This window comes from Pelophylax lessonae (assembly GCF_965119305.1).
Source record: "Pelophylax lessonae genome assembly, chromosome: 2".
NCBI classification, from domain to species: domain Eukaryota; kingdom Metazoa; phylum Chordata; class Amphibia; order Anura; family Ranidae; genus Pelophylax; species Pelophylax lessonae.
Genome location: NC_138769.1, coordinates 434,275,826 through 434,296,007, shown reverse-complemented (window position 1 = coordinate 434,296,007; position 20,182 = coordinate 434,275,826). Strand labels below are relative to the sequence as shown.

General features: G+C 43.2%; 1 protein-coding gene across 1 annotated transcript in view; it reads right to left on the bottom strand.

The window, feature by feature from the left end:
* DMD (dystrophin) overlaps positions 1-20,182 on the bottom strand; it is a 3,625,631-nt gene that overhangs the window by 2,495,021 nt on the left and 1,110,428 nt on the right. The window contains exon 9 of the mRNA XM_082246191.1: positions 1,899-2,033. Within this exon, the coding sequence (XP_082102317.1) occupies positions 1,899-2,033 (135 nt within the window). The remainder of the gene's footprint in view (positions 1-1,898; positions 2,034-20,182) is intronic.

The window sequence follows — 20,182 nt, the reverse complement described above, 5'->3', positions numbered from 1 at the left end:
TCTTCACTGACAAATAAATGTAAAGAAAAGAATGCCGGCAATAGAAAACTGTTAAACAAAATGGCATAGCCACCCCCCCCCCCCCATCCATAGTAGGCTCTTCGGGTCTGGTATGGATTTTAAGGGGAACCCATCGGAAAAATTAAAAAACACATGGGATCCCGCCAAAGTCCATACCAGACCCTTATCCGAGCATGCTGCCTGGCAGGTTAGGAAAGAGGGGGACAAATGAGCCACCCACCTCCTGAACCATACTGGGCCACATGCCCTTAACATGGGGGAATAGTCTGCATCCCCCACCCCAAGGCACCTTGTCCCCATGTTGATGGGGACAAGGGCCTCTTCCCAACAACCCTGGACTGTGGTTATCAGGGGCTTCAGATGGGGCCCCCCGCCTGTCAGAGTGTGTGGCGAGGAGAGCGGATCAGTGGCTCCTTCTCAAAGGGGAGACTAGGACAGATAATTAGGGCACTGATCATCAGTGCCCTGATTACAGTAAAGTAAAAAAGTGCCCATAAGTCACCCCAATCAACGTCCATCAATGCCCACAATCAGTGCCCACAATCCATGCACACAGTGCCCACAATCAGTGCCCACAGTGACCACAATCAGTGCCCATAATGCCTAAAATCAGTGCCCATCAGTGCCTGCTCATCTGTGCTGCCCATCAGTGATGCCCATCAGTGTCCATCATTGCCGCCTGTCACATCCCGTAACTGCCACCTGCCAGTGCCTATCAGTGCCGCACGTGAGTGCCCATCAGTGCCACCTGTCAGTGGCCATCAGTGCTGCCCATCAGTGCCCATAAGTGCCGCCTGTCAGTGCCCATCAGTGCCATCCATCAGTGCCCCATATCAGTGCCCATCAATGCCACCTATCAGTGCCCGTCAGTGCGGCATATTAGTGCCTCCTCATCAGTGCCACCTCTTCAGTGCCCATCAGTGCAGCATATCAGTGCCCATCAGTGCCGCCTCATTAGCGCACATCAGTGAAGGAGAAAAATTACTTATTTACAAAACTTACTGACAGAAAATAAGAAAAACGTTTTTTCTTCAAAATTCTCTGTCTTTTTTCTTTTTTTGGTAAAAAATAACAAACCCAGTGGTGATTAAATACCACCAAAATAAAGGTCCACCAAAATTTGTGTGAAAGATATAACAATTTCATTTGGGCACAGTGTTGCATGATGGTGCAATTGTCATCCAAAGTATGACAGCACTGAAAGCTGAAAATTGGCCTGGGCAGGAAGTGGGTAAAAGTGGCCTGTATTGAAGTGGATTGAAGAAGATAATGTCCTACAATATAAATCCAACATCAATCAGGTTGTCCAGCCATGTAAATTCTGATTAATCATAATGACCTGCTGCCTGGCTATGTTGACTCACTGACATGACGACCTGCTCCGGATGGTGTTCACTTTTTGCAATACTGTCCGAAAATTGCAAGAACCCTGGCTGAATGCCCTATGTAGACAAGCGATCCTGGTTGAGGTTATTGACCAAATATGGGTATAAGGGTTATGATTATTTTATTTCCCGTTATATATCTGCCCCCATTGCCATTGTATGAATTTGTTCCTTGAACCCTGATCAAAAAGGGTTGCATTTCTATAGAAGCACAAGCATGAGAGCCAAGGGAACAGTATATCACTTTATCTAAAAGACTTGCAAATCCCTTTCTGTCTTTATTGCTGGATACACTGCTCAGCATGTACACAAAAGGCAAGAAGCTAGGTGTTTTGTATTAAATCTGTTTACCCTTGCAATGCATTAGTAGAAGCATATAAATGCACATTTTTTTTCATGAACATGCAGATTAGTTTACAGTAACACACAACAAATAACACGTCATGCAAAAGCATGTTAAAACTGTTTCTATAAGAAAACATTTTAACAGACCTGTGGAGGGAACTGCCTCCCAATTTGGTCAGGGTACATGACATAAGCAGCTTGCGTGTAGGCATAGCTTTTGAAGCGAGGTTTAGGAGGAGGTGAAGGGGTGTGCACACGTCCCTGTGCTACATTGACAGTGATCTAAGAAGAAGAGAGGACAAAAATCACACACAGTTGGTTAATAGTTTTTTTTTTTTTTAGTTCTAATTCATCTGACATATTGCTACTTTAAACATATTATCCACTTTAAAAAAAGTATGATTTTAATTTTTACTCGTGACCCTTAGAGATACTTCCAACTTAAGTGAAAAAACCCCTAGAAAAAGAAGTCCCATAGCTTGTTTTGTCTCCATTGGGTAACAAGCACCAATGCCAACATTAAAATTAATCAATCAATCAAAATCCCTCACTACAGGATTGTAAGCTCTCCCTAATAACTCCAACACACGGACAATATGGCTACTGTGAGCCTATCTTTCTATCTAAATGGGGCTGGGTTCTCCATTCCTTTAAATTATGGTCTTCTGTAACCCAACTCACCTGGGGAAAACTATATGCACCACATCATAGGTTGTTCATTACCATTTAATGACCGCCCCCCGCAGTCATTACTGTGACAGTTCAGCTCTGTCCCACAAAACGACATACTAGTACGTCGCTTTAGCGGGGGGGGGGGGGCGGCCGAGTGCGCATGTGCATCCATTTGCCACAGAGGAAGCTGATCATCAGGTCTGGGTGGCGCGATTGCCATCAGGCACCTGCAATCGCTCCTTATGGAGACAGAATGGTGGCCTGCCATTGTAAACATGGCAGACTGCTGTTCTGTCAGTTCTGCACACTGGGATCCTGTGTTCCTCTTATTTAGGAACACAAGTCTCTGTGTTCATGCAGAAACCCCCCCCCACAGTTAAAAAGCACCCCCTAGGGACACATTTAACCCTTTAAATGCCCCTGGTGTTAACCCCTTCCCTGCCAGTGTCATTAGTACAGTAACAGTGCATATTTTTAGCACTGATTACTGTAGTAATGTCCCTGATTCCCCCCTAAAGTGTAACAAATGTCAGTTAGGTGTCCTATCTGCCGCAATGTCGCAGTCCTGCTAAACATCGCTGATCGCCGCCAATACTAGTAAAAATAAATAAATAAAAATGACATAAATATTTCCCCTAGTTTGTAGATGCAATAACTTTTGCACAAACCAGTCAATATACACTTATTGGGATTTTTTCTACCAAAAATTTGTGGCAGAATACAATTTGGCCTAAAATGATGAAAAAATTTGAATTTTTAATTTTGTTTTTATTGGGAATGTTATATAGCAGATAGTTAAATATATATATTTTTTTTAGAATTGTCATTTTATTTTTTTGGTTTATAGCGAAAAAATAAAAATCGCAAAGGTGATTAAATACCATCAAAAGAAAGCTCTATTTGTGGGAAAAAAGGACATCAATTTTATTTGGGTACAGCGTCACAAAAGCTCACAACTATCAGTTATAGTAACGCAGTGCCGTATCGTAAAAAATGGCCTGGTCATAAAGGGGGTAAAACCTTCCGGTTCAGAAGTGGTTAATTCTGGTGGTGAACCTGTGAACTTTTCAGCTAAAAGTTCAGGATTCATGAACTTGATGAATCCCAGGAATTTACCTCACCCTGAGCCCATGGTGGCAACAAAACCAAACCTCATCCCTAGTTGCTACCTACAGATTAATTCAGACATTATTCCAGAGAAGAGGGCAGATGGGCTTGGCACTACTTAGTGGGGGAGGAAAAATAGTGTTTGGTAAAGGTTTTTAAATCTGTCCAATCATGAGTTCAGCCCAGTAGCAGTGGACATCTGCTGGACCCATAGACATGAGATTGTGACTCAGTCTGATTCAGTTAAGAAAGGTAATTTTCAGGCTAGGCCTACACAATGATGTAGAATAGATAGGGGTCATGTAGATATAGTATATTATTGTATGATGAGCATACAGTACATCTACAAGCGCCATCATCATATGTTACCTGTAATTACTAATTTATTATGGGATATAGTATTTATTGGGTATAAAAAGAATAAGATGCCCTTTTCATAATTATTAGTGATAGTGGACTGATTCATCAGAGACCAGGATATCTCTCTTAAAAAAAAGGAAAAAGGTGTAACTATTTTTAGGCATGTGAAGCAAAAAGCCATTAACAGAGGCAAAAGAGAATACATTTTGGGTAGACTTCCCAATAGGCTTCCAGGAAAAGTTGTTCCTATAGTTTCTACAGTAATATAGGAACTAACAGATTATTGACAAGGGTAGTTTTGAAGGTTTTTTTATGTTAATGGTGTTATTAGAAATCACAGTAACAAGATCACTAAGTGGGCGGTTATAAGTCATAAGGGCATAATTTTCCACAATTTTTGCTTATCTAATTTAGTTTAAAGTTTGCCACATGTTTTATAGTCTGATGAACTCTCACATTGTTTTTCCAAAATCTAGGTAGCGGGAGGGCCTATCTGACTGTAAATAAACCTGTTTTGGATTGTTTTTTTAAGTTAGTAAAATTAGGACATTTCTCAAAGGCTGTACAACATGGATGTGGCATGCTTGGTCCAATTTAGTGGTATCACAAAGCACTACAACACAGAAAACCTTACTGGTTCTTGTTTCATCTATCACAGCCTCCACTACTGCTGTCAGCATACGTTTCAGAGTGGATAATTTGTAAAGTTCAGAGATAAATCCATCCTTAACCTGTAGTATTTAGTAGCAATGTGTGCCAAATTTATTAGAATCAGAATTTCTGGTGTCAAAAACTTTTGGTGTCTAAAGATGCTCACTGTAAACTAGTCATTGGTACATAAGTGACACAAATTAATTCAGCTATACCAAAAATAAGCTTATATTTAGCAGAATTTAAATAACATGCTTTCATGCAGGTAAATTATTATTATAGATTTCCTCCTACATGTGTCTACCTTTGGCCATCTTCATTGCATTTAGTAAATAGACTTAGGTCCGGTTCACACTTATGCGATGCGGGAAGGCTGCGAATCCGCAGCCTGTTCCCGCATCGCACACGCACCCCCGGCAGTTCACACTGCCATATGCGATACGCTGGGGGTGTCAATGTAATCTTAACGACACCCCCAGTTTGATCGCATATCACAGTGCGATCTTGCAGTTCGCACAGGATCTGATCGCACAAGTGTGAACCGCTGTGTGATCCGATCCTGATGCGGCTGCCAAAAAGGGTCCTGTGTGAGTTTGCTGCGGGTGCGAATTTAGCCATACAAAGTGTATGGCTAAACTCGCACCGCACAGCCGATCGCATGTAATGAAGGAGCAGTACGCTCCGACATTACATGCGAACCCCGCACTCGCATAAGTGTGAACTGGGGCTTAATATGGAAAATATTAATATGGAAAATAAACAAAATTGCTTAGATGAGCCACATGTAGAAATACACAAAAGCCAGAAGTAGTTGGAGAAATTTAGACTTATTTTCAAGTCTGGATGAAAATATAATTAATTTAAGAGAACTAAAGAGATGGAAATATAAAGTATAATATTGGGATAGCCTTAGCACAGGCTTTAGAATTTGATCTTGTGGTAAGATAGGTACAATTCTGAGATCCAATATTATACCATTTGCCCCCTGATAACAATTTTTATTTTTCTGACACCAAAGCAAGATCTTTAGTATCATCAGCCTCCTCTATGGGTGTAACATTTGGAATATCACATTGCTGAAAACCACCTTTATTAACCTTAGTCCATAAAATCAGCAGACAATCACAGCAAGAGGGCTGAAGAACAGCATGTCTAACATCTTGTAATGCATGTCAACATGCTTTTTTAAAGCATGCCTGTATGGCTGCACACCACAAGTATATGTGTGAGGGAAATAAAAATAATTAATATTTTTTATGCACAGGTTTTCAACGCACCATGAATGTATTCAATCTTCTGATTATCAGTTAAAGTGGTTGTAAAGTTTCAAGGTTTTTTACCTTAATGCATTCTATGCATTAGGATGAAAAACATTCTGTGCTGCAACTTCCCCCCAGACCCCCCCCCTCCTTTTTCTTACCCAAGTCCAATCCAATTCAGCGATGTGCACGATCCCAGTGGCTCCAGCCGCTGTCCTTCTTATTGGGCAGATTGATAGTAGCAGGAGCCATTGGCTCCCACTGCTTTCAATCAAATCCTGTGACATGGGAGTGGGGGGTGGGTCTGATTCCCACTGTCTGTGTCAATGGATGCAGCAGGAGGATTTGGAGAGAGAGCCCACATGAGTGCCCTATTGAAAAGAGGCTTTCCATGGGGGCACCCAATGAAGGGGAGGAGCGCTAGTGGGCACCCAGAAGAGGAGGATCAGGGCTGCTCTGTGCAAAACCTTTGCACAGATTAGAGAAGTATAACACATTTGTTTTTTGTTTTTTTTATTAAAAAAAAATGAACCTTTACAAACACTTTAAGCCTACCGAAAGATGTGTTTATTTCACGTGGTCTTAATTTTGTACCCACTTTTCACTTCAATTTGTTTTCCACCTTGTTGGACATTAACCTCCCTGGCGGTATGATTCTGTCAGGAATTACATACCAAAAGCGGTACAATTCTTTTCATGGAAATTTGGCGTTATGTATTATAGGCCTACAATTCTTAGTAATTACTGACTTAAACCAAACAAGAGTCTAATAGACATCCCAGATGTGATAAATTTGAAACACAAATGCATGAATTATAATCAAATCAATAATATAATTTTATTATTTAATATATAATATATATAATAAAATTATATTATTGATTAGATTATAATTCATGCATTATATATATATATGTGTGTGTGTGTATATATATATATATATACACACACATATATATATGTAATATATAACGCATGAATTATAATTGAATCAATAATATAATTTTATATATATATATATGTGTGTGTGCATATATATATATACATATATACACATATATACATATATATATATATATGTATATATATATATATATATATATATATATATATATATATATATAAAATATAAAATGTGTTATGTGTTTGTGTTTTGTGCAACGTTTTTTTTTTTTTTTTTGAATTTCCCTCCCTAGTTCCGCTCCCATGCAGCATTGCTGCTGCAGGGAACGGAACTAGGAAGTCATCACACCGACGGAGGACGGAGGAGCGGCGGGACTCTCGGCTGGCGGTCACAGCAATGAGAGATCATCGCTGGATCGCCAGGAGAAGGTAAGAGAACACCGCTGCACGCTCTGCACATCCACCCCGAGCGTGACTCGGGGTTACCGCTCCTGATAGAAAAAATCAACCCCGAGTCACGCTCGGGATCACCGCCAGGGAGGTTAACATTTTTTCTAGAAAGCTAACTCTAAGGAAACACTGTAAGGTTAAAGGGACTAAATTGGATTGGTCCAATACCTCAGCAGTGGACACTGCTCAACATTCTGAAATTTGTAGAGGACAGATAACCCTTAACCTCCCTGGTGGTATTCCCGAGTGTGGCTTGGGGTGGAATTTTAGTGCCATTGGTGGTAACCCCGAGCCACACACGGGGTGACGCCAGGGAGCATCGCTGGATCCTGGTAGAGGTTACTTACTTTGTCCCGGGGATACCGCGAAGTGTGGATTCCGCCGATGCTGTGAGCCCCGGCTTCCGTCTCCTGTGAGCGTCATGTCACAGGGGGGTGAAACCGGTGGCAAATTCAAATAGTAAAACACACAAACACACTGAAATATTGTAATCCTATTGGATTACATTACAAAATAAAATAAATCAACATTACTTTGCCCCCCAGCGCCCTTTCCTGCAGTTTTACTGTACTTTATATATATATATATATATATATATATATATATATATATATATATATATATATATATATATATATATATATATACTTTAACTTATTTATAGGGTTGAGCGAACCCGGACTGTATTGTTCGGGATCGTACCTGACTTTTGGGTATTCGGTACCCGGACACGGACCCGAACATTTCACTGTATGTTGAGGATGCTGTCCGTTGTTCAGTAATGTTATTTAATGTTTTGGCACGGTTTTAAAGGCGCGGTTTCAACAGGTGCAAGGCAGCCAATCAGTAAGCGTTTAACTAGTGTGCCCTTAGAAGCCATCACAGCCATGCCTACTAATGGCATGGCTGTGATTGGCCAGTGCAGCATGTGACCCAGACTCTATATAAGCTGGAGTCACATAGCGCCGTGCGTCACTCTGCTATAACTATGCTAGGGAGAGGTTCCTGATGCTGCTGCTGAGGGAGAGATAGGAGATTATTGTAGGGGCAGGCTGGAGATTGCTTTCAGGGAAAGAATAGGAAGAATCTTCTTTAATCAGACAGCAATCTACATTGATTGTATTGTGTGGGGGTGCAGTGCACGATCTTTATGCCCTGACCTGAGCCCAGTGAGGAGGAGGAGGGAGAAAAAAAAACTCTTATCAGTCTGGGCGGCCTGCGGTGTTTAGCGGCCATGTAATGCAAGCTCAGAGCATATGTGTCTGCTTAATCTGCATTTAAAAAAGAAAAAAAAATATTTTTCAGTATTTAGGGAAAAAAAAATATTTTTCAGTTTTTCATTCATACTTTACTGTGACACTCTCATACAGCGTTTAGACACTGCTGTTCAAATCTGCTCTTCAAAAATCACCAATTAAAGGGAAAAATAGAAATTTTTCATTCATACATTACAGTGAGCTACACCCATTGGATACTGTTGTTGTATTCCGCTTATCAATAAAAACCCATTTAGGGGAAAAAAATGTAATTGCGGCCTAGTCTGCATATGTTACAGTGAGCTGCAACCACTGGATACAGTTGTTGTATTTCGCGTATCAATAAAAACCCATTTAGGGGAAAAAAAATAAATTGCGGCCTAGTCTGCATATTTTACTGTGAGATACACCCTTTGTATACTGTTGCTCTTTTCCGCTATTCAATAAACACCCATTTAGGGAAAAAATATTAAATTGCGGCCTAGTCTGTATCTGTATGTGTGAGATACACACTTTAGATACTGTTGTTCTATTCTGCTATTCAAAAAAAACCCATTTAGGGAAAAAAAATAAAATTGCGGCCTAGTCTGCATATGTTACTGTGAGATACACCCTTTGGATACTGTTGTTCTATTCCGCTATTCAATAAACACCCATTTAGGGGGGGGGGTCAAATTGCGGCCTAGTCTGCATATTTTACTGTGAGATACACCCTTTGGATACTTGTATATACTGCTTACACAAACGCAAACACGGAACCTACACTATTGGTAAGCAACCAAGCGCTTAGTGAGGATATCAATCTGTAGTATGGTAACAGGTGCTGCTACTTAAATAACAATACATGGAAAAATAGAATATGTATAGATGCAAGATCAGATATATTTTAGTAGCGCAAAAAGGAGATGATAACCTCTCTCCCCTACCACACAATCACAGAAAACTTGAATAAAATACAATTTAAAATGAAACAAAATGAAACAAAATACAGTCCCAGTGCAGGATAACCTGCATAAAACAGTCCACCAAAGCAGCGTAGAATAGATCACGTAAATCCACACTGATGTGTCACTTGGGGAGTTCTAATGGTGCAGATATATACAGGATCACCTTGGATACTGTTGTTCTATTCCGCTATTCAATAAACACTAATTTAGGGAAGAAAAAAAATTGCGGCCTAGTCTGCATATGTTACAGTGCAACAATGCACACAGGTCTCGCATGGAGGCACAGTTATTGGTGGTGAAGTGGTGCTGTTCTGCAGAGCGACTCATGCCTGCATGCTGCAGCTGAAATTCCACTATGGCCTGCTGCTCGCACAGTCTCGCCAGCATGTGCATGGTGAAGTTCCACCTTGTGGGCAAGTCACATATGAGGCGGTGAGCAGGAAGGCCTAAGTTACGCTGCAGCGCTGACAGGCGAGCAGCAGCAGGGTGAGAATGCTGAAAGTGCGCACAGACGGCCCGCACTTTCTGCAGCAGCTCTGACATATCGGGGTAATTTCTAAGAAACCTCTGCACCACCAAATTCAGCACATGCGCCAGGCAAGGGATGTGTGTCAAACTGGCGAGGCCCAGAGCTGCTATGAGATTTTGCCCATTATCGCACACCACCAGGCCGGGCTTGAGGCTCTCTGGCAGCAACCACTCATCGGTCTGCTGTTGAATGCCCCTCCACAACTCCTGCTTTGGTGGTGAAGGTGTTACGCTGACCAGATGAGGAGGCGGTAGAGGATGAGGAAGGGCAGTAGGAGGAGTTAGGAACAGGATGCAAACTGAAGCGCACTGCAATCCTCGGTGGTGGAAGGACATGCGCCAAACTGCTATCTGCCTCAGGTCTAGCCTCCACTGCATTTACCCAGTGTGCTGTTAGGGAGATACAGTCAGGTCCATAAATATTGGGACATCGACACAATTCTAATCTTTTTGTCTCTATACACCACCACAATGGATTTGAAATGAAACAAACAATATGTGCTTTAACTGCAGACTTTCAGCTTTAATTCTGAATCCGATTGAGCATGCATTTCACTTGCTGAAGAAAAAACTGAAGGGAAAATGCCCCAAGAACAAGCAGGAACTGAAGACAGTTGCAGTAGAGGCCTGGCAGAGCATCACCAGGGATGAAACCCAGCGTCTGGATATGTCTATGCGTTCCAGACTTCAGGCTGTAATTGACTGCAAAGGATTTGCAACCAAGTATTAAAAAATTAAAGTTTGATTTATGATTTTTAATCTGTCCCATTACTTTTGGTCCCTTAAAAAGTGGGAGGCACATATACAAACTGTTGTAATTCCTACCCCGTTCACCTGATTTGGATGTAAATACCCTCAAATTAAAGCTGAAAGTCTGCAGTTAAAGCACATCTTGTTTGTTTCATTTCAAATCCATTGTGGTGGTGTATAGAGCCAAAAAGATTAGAATTGTGTCAATGTCCCAATATTTATGGACTTGACTGTATAACGTCCCTGACTGTGCTTACCAGTCCACGTATCCGTAGTTAGATGGACCTTGCCACAGATGGCGTAGCACAGTGCACACCTGATTTTGTCACCCACTTGGTTGTGCAGGGAAGGGATGGCTTGCCTGGAAAAGTAGTGGTGGCTGAGCACAATGTACTGTGGGACAGCCACCGCCATAAGGCTTTTAAAACTCTGTGTCTCCACCAGACGGAATGACAGCATTTCAAAGGCCAGTAATTTTGAAATGCTGGCATTCAGGGCCAGGGATCGCGGGTGGGTAGGGGGGGTACTTCCTCTTCTGCTCCAGTGTTTGGGAGATAGAAAGTTGAACTCTTCCATGGGACATTGTGGAGATGGTTGTTGGTGACCCAGGTGGTGGTGTTGCTGGCAGATCCTCTGTTTGCGGGGTGGCAGGTGCCGGTCTTACTACAGAGGTGGATAAAGAGGCAGAGACTGCAGCAGAAGAGGAAGCAGGAGGAGCCAGAGACCTTTCTTGGTTTTTGAGGTGTCTACTCCACTGCAGCTCGTGCTTTGCACATAGATGCCTGGTCATGCAGGTTGTGTTTAGGTTGAGAAGGTTTATGCCTTGCTCCAGGCTCTGATTGCACAGCGTGCAAACCTTTCGTGTCCTGTCATCAGCACATTGTCTGAAGAACTGCCACGCTAGGGAACTCCTTAGAGCTGGCTTTGGTGTGCTCGGTCCTTTGCTGCATTGGGCAGTAGCAGGCGTAGTGTCTAGGGCACGGCCTCTCCGCTTTTGCACCCTGCTCCCTCTTCTGCTGTGCTGGTGGCTCTATGTGACCACCGCCTCTTCCTCCAAACTACTTAGGTCACATGAATGATGTTCATTCCATGTGGGGTCGAGGACCTCATCGTTCTCCACATCATCTTCCACCCCTGCAACCCTTGTTGGTCTCCACAATTCGGAATTACCCAGCAGTTGGCACCTGTGTTTCATCATCATCCAAGACATGCTGCGATGGTCCTCCCATGTACTCATCTTGAGACATATATTTAAGAATTCCCCTTGGGGTGGGACTTTGGAGGTCACTCAAAAGATATACAAAAAATGTATTTAAATATATATTGGTTTTATTACAAAAATAATAAAAAGTGAACATACACAAATAACATTGAAAGCTAATAAAATTATTGGCAAAACTGATATTGATATGAAGGTGTGCAAATCACTCAACCAATTATTCCAAGCAAGATCCGACGTTTCAAGGTAAGAACCTCTTCTTCAGGGATTTTTTGGGGAATAATTTTATCTGTAAGTATTGAAGAAATATATCAAAGCAAACAAGCAGTTGTTGATAATATAACAACAAAGTATTCATATAGGCATGTTTTTGAGTATAAACATACATTCATTTATAGAACAACATTGTAAGTAAAAAAACGTTATATACACTTACATGGTTGAAGGATGCATGGACACCACAATTGTTTTGCCATAGATTAAAAACATGGAACATTAGCAACACCCACAGAAATCATCGTCAGCCTTGTCTATAAATGGGAGGTTTGGTGTTTGCAGTGGATCCAATGAAGAATATAGCATATGGTGGAAAGTGTGCAGACCAGAGGGGGCCCAAATTGCTCCAGCTGGAGTCCAAATTGGCTCAACCAAGGGGGCGGGGGTCAGTCACAGTAATGCTGTAAATAGCAAGGAGATACAATGAATAAGACGTAAAAGGTAAAAATAAAATCCAAAAATGTTTGTTTTATCTGGGTACAATGTACAGAGAGTACAATGACGCAGCAAAACCAAAAATATGCACGTATATACAAATACTACATACATAAAAGGCAATAGCCCGATAGATAAATGTCTAATGAATGCATGTGTGGCATCTTACTAGGATCAGGCAGGGTTGATAGCACTACTAAAAAAGAGGCTAGTGCATAAAGTTAAATAGAGCCCATGCTCTAGCAATTTTGTGACTATAGAGGATAGCCAGTGAGACTGGGTATATAGAGATGAAATATAGTCATGATATAGGCTAAATGTGCATATTTATATATGAATGAAAGTTGGTAAATCCCATTGAGATAATGAGAACTGACCTTAAGACCGCAGACTCCAAGGCAAACTTCCTCCCAGCAGTGGATGTACTCAGTGCTCCATGCTGGGAGTGGTGCCTAAATAGGAGCACAGTCCGGTGAGAGCAATCAAGCTGATTGCATCTCCGCCCCCTGGTGGCCCTGGGCTCCCTGAGCGGCGCTCGCCAGACCCGCCCATAACCACGCCCCGATGACCACAGGAAGTGCGTCACCGGAACGAGAGGCCAGAGGCGTAGCCGGCGGACGTCTCCCACCGGCACGGGAAGTGACGTCGCTGAAGCGCACGAATGCGTACAGCGGCGTGTCCCGGAAGTGGAGAGGACATCCGGAGATGTCAGCAGGGAAGGTCTCCACCGCCAGGAATCTCTGGGTCTTGTATATCAGACCCGGACCCCGTGCCGGGCTAGAGCGAAGGGTCCCCGAGGATGCACGATCATATCCACACAAAAGAATGTCAATCAAACAGATGCATGTACTCTAATAATACATGCAAGTGTTAGAAATAAAAATGTCTATATGTTATGACCATAATGACATCAACCATTATGATCTTGGGCTATTTTATGCTATAGTGGTACCGATTGGCCACTTGTTAGTAGGCAGCCGAAACATACACTCAGCTGCTCTAGTGACCAAAGAGAATATATATATTGGTATCAAGGCTGAATCGATGAGGCCGTAGGTGGTGTCAGTTCCATGTCCTTTTACAAAATATTTCAAATAACTCCATTACATTGCATAGACAGAAAAATGTGGGTTAACAGGTGAATATACAGAGTATCCAAGGAGCTTGGTAGGGAGAGCGTACTATGTGGGAAACTCCGGGAGGAGGAAGATGTCATCTCTCCATACCTCCGGAAGCAAACCCCTCCAAAAAGGGTCTAAACGACACCATGTCGTTCAGGCCTGGGGGTTCCATTGCCCTTAGCGAATGGATCCATCTCAGCTCAATTTGGAGGAGGCGCTTGTTCCAGTCGCCTCCTCTGGGGCTGGGATGGATCCGGTCGAGGGCCAAAAACTTGATCTTAGGGAATTTGCCCCCATGTGCACTGGACACATGGCGGCCCAAAGGCAAATCGGGGTCACGTTTACGCATACTTCTAATATGCTTGTACATGCGTTTCCAAAATTCTAATTTAGTTTTTCCAACATAAAAACAATTACATTCGCAAATCAAAAGGTATACGATGCCGATAGTCTTACAATTCACAAAGTGCTTGGCCTTAAACCTCTGGCCATTGGGGAGGATAGGATTCTGCATGGTATGCATGTAACTACAATAGTGGCATGCCCCACAGGAAAAAGTACCTTTGTACTTGCATGGATCGAAAGTAGACTGGCTCTTTAGTTCACTATGCACCAGTCTATCCTTCAAAGCTGGTGCCCGTTTGTATGAGATTGATGGTTTATAAGGTATGTGTGGGCTTAAAACTGGATCCAAGGCTAAAATATGCCAGTATTTTTCAATAATTTTCCTTAGGTCCTGATGCTGCTGAGAGAAAGTAGTAATAATTCTCAGAGTATCATCATTTTCACGGACTCTAGGGACAAGTAGTGAGTCTCTGTCGCTTAACAATGCCTTCTTGTATGCAGATTTTAGCAGCTTGCGAGAGTAGCCTCTCGCAAGCAGTCTGTCCCTCAAACCGGTGGCTGCGGTTTTAAAAGTATCCACGTTGGTACAGTTACGACGTAAACGTAGATATTGACTCGACGGGATTGAGCGAATAAGCGGTTGGGGGTGAAAGCTCGTGGCGTGGAGGATGGTGTTCCCAGCAGTGGGCTTACGATAAAGTCCACTGCGGAGAACACCATCCCCATCACAGGAGCCCACTGCTGGGAACACCATCCTCCACGCCACAAGCTTTCACCCCCAACCGCTTATTCGCTCAATCCCGTCGAGTCAATATCTACGTTTACGTCGTAACTTTGAAGGATAGACTGGTGCATAGTGAACTAAAGAGCCAGTCTACTTTCGATCCATGCAAGTACAAAGGTACTTTTTCCTGTGGGGCATGCCACTATTGTAGTTACATGCATACCATGCAGAATCCTATCCTCCCCAATGGCCAGAGGTTTAAGGCCAAGCACTTTGTGAATTGTAAGACTATCGGCATCGTATACCTTTTGATTTGCGAATGTAATTGTTTTTATGTTGGAAAAACTAAATTAGAATTTTGGAAACGCATGTACAAGCATATTAGAAGTATGCGTAAACGTGACCCCGATTTGCCTTTGGGCCGCCATGTGTCCAGTGCACATGGGGGCAAATTCCCTAAGATCAAGTTTTTGGCCCTCGACCGGATCCATCCCAGCCCCAGAGGAGGCGACTGGAACAAGCGCCTCCTCCAAATTGAGCTGAGATGGATCCATTCGCTAAGGGCAATGGAACCCCCAGGCCTGAACGACATGGTGTCGTTTAGACCCTTTTTGGAGGGGTTTGCTTCCGGAGGTATGGAGAGATGACATCTTCCTCCTCCCGGAGTTTCCCACATAGTACGCTCTCCCTACCAAGCTCCTTGGATACTCTGTATATTCACCTGTTAACCCACATTTTTCTGTCTATGCAATGTAATGGAGTTATTTGAAATATTTTGTAAAAGGACATGGAACTGACACCACCTACGGCCTCATCGATTCAGCCTTGATACCAATATATATATTCTCTTTGGTCACTAGAGCAGCTGAGTGTATGTTTCGGCTGCCTACTAACAAGTGGCCAATCGGTACCACTATAGCATAAAATAGCCCAAGATCATAATGGTTGATGTCATTATGGTCATAACATATAGACATTTTTATTTCTAACACTTGCATGTATTATTAGAGTACATGCATCTGTTTGATTGACATTCTTTTGTGTGGATATGATCGTGCATCCTCGGGGACCCTTCGCTCTAGCCCGGCACGGGGTCCGGGTCTGATATACAAGACCCAGAGATTCCTGGCGGTGGAGACCTTCCCTGCTGACATCTCCGGATGTCCTCTCCACTTCCGGGACACGCCGCTGTACGCATTCGTGCGCTTCAGCGACGTCACTTCCCGTGCCGGTGGGAGACGTCCGCCGGCTATGCCTCTGGCCTCTCGTTCCGGTGACGCACTTCCTGTGGTCATCGGGGCGTGGTTATGGGCGGGTCTGGCGAGCGCCGCTCAGGGAGCCCAGGGCCACCAGGGGGCGGAGATGCAATCAGCTTGATTGCTCTCACCGGACTGTGCTCCTATTTAGGCACCACTCCCAGCATGGAGCACTGAGTACATCCACTGCTGGGAGGAAGTTTGCCTTGGAGTCTGCGGTCTTAAGGTCAGTTCTCATTATCTCAATGGGATTTACCAACTTTCATTCATATATAAATATGCACATTTAGCCTATATCATGACTATATTTCATCTCTATATACCCAGTCTCACTGGCTATCCTCTATAGTCACAAAATTGCTAGAGCATGGGCTCTATTTAACTTTATGCACTAGCCTCTTTTTTAGTAGTGCTATCAACCCTGCCTGATCCTAGTAAGATGCCACACATGCATTCATTAGACATTTATCTATCGGGCTATTGCCTTTTATGTATGTAGTATTTGTATATACGTGCATATTTTTGGTTTTGCTGCGTCATTGTACTCTCTGTACATTGTACCCAGATAAAACAAACATTTTTGGATTTTATTTTTACCTTTTACGTCTTATTCATTGTATCTCCTTGCTATTTACAGCATTACTGTGACTGACCCCCGCCCCCTTGGTTGAGCCAATTTGGACTCCAGCTGGAGCAATTTGGGCCCCCTCTGGTCTGCACACTTTCCACCATATGCTATATTCTTCATTGGATCCACTGCAAACACCAAACCTCCCATTTATAGACAAGGCTGACGATGATTTCTGTGGGTGTTGCTAATGTTCCATGTTTTTAATCTATGGCAAAACAATTGTGGTGTCCATGCATCCTTCAACCATGTAAGTGTATATAACGTTTTTTTACTTACAATGTTGTTCTATAAATGAATGTATGTTTATACTCAAAAACATGCCTATATGAATACTTTGTTGTTATATTATCAACAACTGCTTGTTTGCTTTGATATATTTCTTCAATACTTACAGATAAAATTATTCCCCAAAAAATCCCTGAAGAAGAGGTTCTTACCTTGAAACGTCGGATCTTGCTTGGAATAATTGGTTGAGTGATTTGCACACCTTCATATCAATATCAGTTTTGCCAATAATTTTATTAGCTTTCAATGTTATTTGTGTATGTTCACTTTTTATTATTTTTGTAATAAAACCAATATATATTTAAATACATTTTTTGTATATCTTTTGAGTGACCTCCAAAGTCCCACCCCAAGGGGAATTCTTAAATATGCTTCTCATATCGGGATGTGGCACTCGTATTTAGGGACACAGTGAGAGCACACCTTCCATCTTGAGACATAAGTGGTTGGGCATCGGTGCACTCAATCTCTTCCACTTCTGGGGCAGGGCTAGGTGGATGGCCCTGGGAAACCATGCTAACAGAGTCATCAAAAAGAAGAAGCGACTGCTGCATGACTTGGGGCTCAGACTGCTTGGCTGATTTGCAAGGGGGTGAGGTGAAAGATTGATGGACATCGGCTGCAGGTGCCAACTCTGACCTTTCAGCAGAAGACTGGGTGGGAGACAATGTGAAGGAACTGGAGGCACTGTCAGCAACCCAATCCACTATCGCCTGTACTTGTTCTGGCCTCAACATTTGTAGAGGCGCATTAGGCCCTGCCAAATACTGCTGCACGTTCTGTCGCCTACTCGTAGCTGAGAAAGGTGTTTCACTTGTGCGTGTAGCTGGCATAGATCGACAACGTCCTCTCCTTGCAACAGGAGCTCCACCAGCAGCACCACCCAGCACTAACATGGTGGAGCAGTATGTATGCACACGCCTAGACGTACTGAATTTTGGGTCTGCCCCCTTCAACTTCTGGGTCTCCAAATTGGGCGCATGGCCTGAGCTTGCCCTATACGCCTTGGAGGTGCTGGCCTGCCCTGCAGCCAGTGTATTATCTGAACGTGTATTTAGCACGGCTGGGGGTTTTATCACAGATAAGGGCAGCCGCCTGTCCAGAGCCAATGTAGACAAGCTCACGTTTAGTAAAATGAACCAGGCATGGATCCCACAGGACTTGTCCGTACCTTGTGCAGAATAGACATGTGTACAGGCCTTACCCAGCCATTGTTGTATTTGATCTTTCCAACTCTTTTGGGGTGTACCCTAATTTAAAAAGAAATAAAATTAAAAACAAAAACCAGAGTTGGCTACCTCGTCCTCCTCCACCGCGGCTTCCACCTACACTGCCACATCCACCGCCACCTCAACCTCCTACTCCATATGGGCCTCGTTCTCCTCCTACATCATTCAAGATTATTATTTTTTAATATTATGTATTTTATGTTATTTTAAGTTATTTCCCTATCCACATTTGTTTTCAGAGCACTTGACATGCTCATAAGAAGATTTTGCTGCCATTTGCAGCCCTCTAGCGCTTTCCATGTGTTTTTTAGAGCCATTTTAGTGCTTAAAAGTTCCGGTCACTATTGACTTCAATGGGGTTTGGGATCGGGGTAAAGTTCGGGTTAAGTCCGGGTCACGAACCCAGACTTTTTTTCAAGTTTGGCAGGACCCGCCGAACCCGGACATTCAGGTGTTCGATCAACGCTACTTATTTATAGTTATTTATTATATTATAATTTATGATTTTGTGTTTCAAACTTTATCATACCCGAGATGTTATAAAGAAGAATGCACAGTAAAAAAAAAAATCATATGTAAATAGTTGGTTTGGGCTGCTCGTCCTTAAGAATTACATGCAAAATTATTGTACCGCTTTCAGCACCTAAAACCGGAAACAATTATAACGCCAGGGAGGTTAAAGTGATTATAAAGTCTTAGTTTTTTTGCATAAAAATAACAAACATGTTATACTTACCTGCTCTGTGCAGTGGTTTTGTACAGAGCAGCCTGGATCCTCGTCTTCTTGGGTTTCTCACCACATCTCCTAGCCCCTCCCTCCTGCTGAGTGCCCCCACAGCAAGCAGCCGAGGGCAAAAGAGCAGAAGAGCGGACAGCAGAAGAGCGGACAGCAAAAGAGCAGAAGAGCGGAGAGGGAGAAGACCAGAGCGGAGAAGACCGGATGAAGATTTTTCATAAACTTTCCAAAACATCTCCTGTTGTTATTTACATACACTGCCTTTTATGGGGTGAATGGGTAGGGGTACAGTGTACCCCCTACCCATTCACATAATGAGGGAGTCTGTTAAAGGGGGCTTCCATATACCAAGAAGCCCCCTGCCCGCAGACCCCCACAACCACCGGCCAGTGTTGTGAGGCCCTTGTCCTTATCAACATGGGGGCAAGGTGCTTTGGGGTGGGGGGTGCAGAGCTCCCCCTGCCCCAAAGCACCAACACCCCCCCCATGTTGAGGGCATGTGACCTGGTATGGTCCGGGGGGGGGGGGCGCTCGCTCGTCCCCTCCCCCTTCCTGCCCTACCGGGCTGCATGCTCGGATAAGGGTCTGGTATTGATTTTTATGGGGACCCCCACGCCGTTTTTTCGGCATGGGTCTACCCTCAAATTCCATACCAGACCCAAAGGGCCTGGTTTGGAACCTGGGGTGGACCCATACGCAGTTTTTTTTCCCATTTTTGGCGTGGAGTTCCCCCTCAAGATTCTCACAGCGCAAGTCACACCGCAAGTCGGATCATCCTGATCCCACTTGCGGTGCGCCTTCCATTCAAATCAATAGGCTCCCATAGGGAATCATTGATTTTGAATAGAGGCAGAAAAAATGCTGCTAAAAGCAACGTGGCCAAACGTGCAATAACGCCAATGGAAAAAGCTACTGAAAGCATGTTTAACAGCTGCTTTTTCCTGGCGTCAGAACTAGCTTTGCAGCATGTTTTTTCTAACGTCCCATGTACATGGAGCCTAAGCATATTTTTGGTTTGCCCAAAAGTTATCACATCTACAAGCTAGGGGAAAGATTTATTTAATTTTTTTTATTTTTTTTTACTAGTAATAGTGGCGATCTGCGATTTTTAATGGGACTGTGACATTGCGGTGGACAGATCGGCCCCCTACTGACATTTTTGACACGTTTAGGGGGACCAGTCACATTACTACTGTAATAAATGCTAAAAATATGCACTGTTACTGTAGCAATGACATTGGCAGGGAAAGGGTTAACCTAGTCGGTGATCAAGGGGTTAAATGTAAGCCTA